Source organism: Pundamilia nyererei, unplaced genomic scaffold (assembly GCF_000239375.1).
Source record: "Pundamilia nyererei isolate P.nyererei 1_Seehausen unplaced genomic scaffold, PunNye1.0 scaffold00523, whole genome shotgun sequence".
Taxonomy (NCBI): domain Eukaryota; kingdom Metazoa; phylum Chordata; class Actinopteri; order Cichliformes; family Cichlidae; genus Pundamilia; species Pundamilia nyererei.
In genome coordinates this window covers 91,560-93,195 of record NW_005187924.1, presented here as the reverse complement: position 1 = coordinate 93,195, position 1,636 = coordinate 91,560, and the positions used below count along the sequence as shown (strand labels likewise).

The following is a 1,636-nucleotide window of genomic DNA, read 5'->3' as shown; positions in this document are numbered from 1 at the left end:
CTCACAGCAGATGGCCCCGCCCCTCCCTGAGCCTGGTTCTGTGGGAGGTTTCTTCCTGTTAAAAGGGAGTTTTTCCTTCCCACTGTCGCCAAAGTGCTGCTCATAGGGGGTCATATGATTGTTGGGTTTTTCTCTGTATGTGTTATTGCAGGGTCGACCTTACAGTATAAAGCGCCTTGAGGCGACTGTTGTTGTGATTTGGCGCTGTGTAAATAAAAGTGAATTGAACTGACCAAACTCTCCTGAAACCCTGCACGGTAGGCTGACCTGCACCTCCTGGGAAATGTAAAGATAACACCGCCTGCACAGGTGTGCCAAAGGTGACGCCCACTCAGGTAGGCCACGTTGTTGGCTCTATATAGGTTGGAGATCTAAATGAAGCGGACACAGTCAGAGCTGCTTTCAAGGCTCTGGTTAGAATCAGGCGTCATCCTTGGCAGTGAGGGTCCTCACGTTGCAGGCAAGCGTGTTTGTGTGTCTCACCTCTTTCTGAGATGGAACAGGTACGTGTGCGATGAAGGCGAGTCCTCCATCCTCTCCCTCCTGCTCCTCCTGCTCCTCCTGGTCATCAGGCTGCAGAAATCAAAAAAGATTGTTCATATTCAAGCACATCTGTGTGTGTCAGTAAATTAGTCTTTATTTTTCTCTTCTCTAAACTTATTTAACTTGGATGATTTAAGGATGATTCGAAATGTCCGCCATGTTTCAGTAAATAACCCACATGTTGTTGACGTTGGGTCACTGGATTGAATGTTAAATAAAATGAAATAAAAATCACGTGAACCCCGTCTGTCAGACCCAGAAGGCTGACTCTGTTCAGCTGCACATCTTCAGTGAAACATCGTCATCAGGTGACTTCTTCAGTCTCAGCTGACTGCAGGTTTCCGACCCTATGAACAAGCAGCACTGACTAACAATGGGCTGTGAGGTCAGTTTCATCATCATTGATATGCAAATTGTTGTAACTATCGATCGAAGACCAGCTGACACTGAAATGTTTCACTGAAACCGATGAACAGGGTCGACCTTCTGGGACTTCCTCACCTGGATGATGTCTACCTCAACGTTTGAAAAATGTTTCAGTGTCTTCAGCTTGTCCTCGTATCACGATAAAGCAGACGAGGTAAACATGGCTAATGCAATAATCCAGCTGTTAACATCAAACTTATCGTATTTCGTAACGATCTCAGCCCACTACAAGTACTGATAACCTGGATTGATCCTTAAACCTGTACCCGGATTAAAGTGATCCTATTCAGTTCTTACTGACCAGGACAAAAGTGATCTGGATTACATGATCCATGGAAGAAAAACCCAGATCATTTTATCTGGATTACATGTCAGAGTCGCACGTTCACACCAGATGGTGTGTTTCTACGAGTGAACCGCTCTCAGGTGTGCCGAGGTCACCTGACAGAAGCTGATTGGCTGAGCAGGTAAAGAGACAGTTCACCTCTTCGTTGTAGACGGTGTAGATGCTCTCCTCCTCTTCCTCCTCCTGCTGTTTCTCTCCAGACACTCGAGACTCTCTCTCTGTTTTCCACCTGTGGACCGCCTCCAGCACAGCTACACACACACACACACACACACACACACACACACACACACACACACACACACACACACACACACACAC

The 1,636-nt window shown here is 46.7% G+C and overlaps 1 protein-coding gene across 1 annotated transcript in view; it reads right to left on the bottom strand.

Moving 5' to 3' along the window:
• The window catches only part of isy1 (ISY1 splicing factor homolog), a 26,780-nt gene that overhangs the window by 1,314 nt on the left and 23,830 nt on the right, over positions 1-1,636 (bottom strand). The window contains exons 2-3 of the mRNA XM_013907785.1: positions 1,454-1,566; positions 484-573 (exon numbers count right to left, since the gene is read on the bottom strand). Coding sequence (XP_013763239.1) covers positions 484-573; positions 1,454-1,566 — 203 coding nt within the window. The remainder of the gene's footprint in view (positions 1-483; positions 574-1,453; positions 1,567-1,636) is intronic.